Source organism: Acyrthosiphon pisum, unplaced genomic scaffold (assembly GCF_005508785.2).
Source record: "Acyrthosiphon pisum isolate AL4f unplaced genomic scaffold, pea_aphid_22Mar2018_4r6ur Scaffold_21931;HRSCAF=25312, whole genome shotgun sequence".
Taxonomy (NCBI): domain Eukaryota; kingdom Metazoa; phylum Arthropoda; class Insecta; order Hemiptera; family Aphididae; genus Acyrthosiphon; species Acyrthosiphon pisum.
Genome location: NW_021771450.1, coordinates 1,993 through 3,466, shown reverse-complemented (window position 1 = coordinate 3,466; position 1,474 = coordinate 1,993). Strand labels below are relative to the sequence as shown.

At 26.8% G+C, this 1,474-nt stretch overlaps 1 protein-coding gene across 1 annotated transcript; it reads left to right on the top strand.

Moving 5' to 3' along the window:
* The first annotated feature begins 136 nt into the window (after window positions 1-136).
* Window positions 137-536, top strand: LOC103310148. Its single transcript, XM_008187443.2, has one exon. It carries the CDS (start codon window positions 184-186, stop codon window positions 532-534), a length of 351 nt encoding a protein of 116 aa, XP_008185665.1. The 5' UTR covers window positions 137-183; the 3' UTR covers window positions 535-536.
* The last annotated feature ends 938 nt before the right edge of the window (window positions 537-1,474 follow it).

Sequence of the window (1,474 nt, the reverse complement as noted above, 5' to 3'; positions counted from 1 at the left end):
ACGTACAAAAACAAAATAATACGTAATATACTAGTAAAATGTTAAATACAAATAAATACATATTGCAATAATACGTAAAAATATATATATAAGTAATAAATAATTTAATTATTTTTCAGATAAATATAAGAAGAAAAATATAATAATAACAAAAACAAAATATATAAAACTGTATAATACACCATGAGCATTCAAACACCACTGTCGGCAGAGTACCCACTAACACTACAGGCAATCGATTTCTTTGAAAAACTTAGAGATAAAGTATTAAACGGCCCTCACCACCAATATATAAGACGGAATAGAATTTGTGTAGGATGTTTTAAACGACATGTCAGAGAAGCGAACAGAAAAATGAGTATGCCATTGAACCCATACATATTAAACAGGGCAATGATACATGTTACGGCGTTTATACACGCGGTAATAAATCATCCGAACGCGGAGAGATCGGTGTGTGTAGAAGTGGGGGAGATACTAGAGGATGTTATTGCTCGACGGATTATTTCGGTTAATCACTTATTCGAAGAATAAAAAAAAAAACAAACAGGAAAAAAAAAAAATAATAATAATAATATATATAATATATATAAAGAATTTAAATAATTATAATGTTATGAATAATTTATTTTTATTCTAGTTCCCAGATCCATTTCTTATAGTAGAGTTTGCTATGATGGACAGAACCGAATATTATCGGTATCTGACGCTGTGATCTAAACAAGTTTTGCAAAGTATCAAAAGGGTATTCAAGGAAAAGCCAAGCTTGACCACACCATTGTTGGACCAATTGTATGGGAGTAAAAACCATCAGGGGGTGTCAACCTTATCAACTGTTTACCTACAAGATACTTGCACATACATAATAGAGAACCGATAGTAATATTTGAAACGAATCAACGGATTGACGATAATAAAAGGTTAAGACTTAAGGTTACAGGGTATAATCGCACATTTAAACATAATTAAATGAACGATACGATCTTAAAACCTTGAATAAAATAACTAGAAATCTCGAGCATTTTATGAATGACCATTGTAACAGTGAATGTAAAAAATTACTGAAAATAATTGAAAACACGAGAAATCCAATTTATATACTCGACTATCCTAAATAGTTTAAATTTAATTCATATTTTGCATACGTACGTAACAAATTCATAATATTATTCACAGATAAAAAATAATATAGTATTTAACATTAATTGGTGAAGGATTATAAACACTAAATAAATTGTATTACAGGGAAATAAAAATGTATATTATTTAATTAACTAACATTATTTTTAAGACTTAAACAATGTTTTTAATTAATTTCAGGTAAAAGAAATGTTTTTTTTTTTAAATATATATGTAAATGATATTAAATTTGTAAATATCATCAAAATATAAACAAAATGTAATTGATAAACGCAAAATGAAAAATGTATAATTACTAAATGTAAATGAATTGTCAAAATTGTAAATCAACTAT

Excerpts from the sequence above, each read along its gene's own strand:
- LOC103310148 (XM_008187443.2), top strand. The coding sequence starts at position 184 with ATGAGCATTCAAACACCACTGTCGGCAGAGTACCCACTAACACTACAG.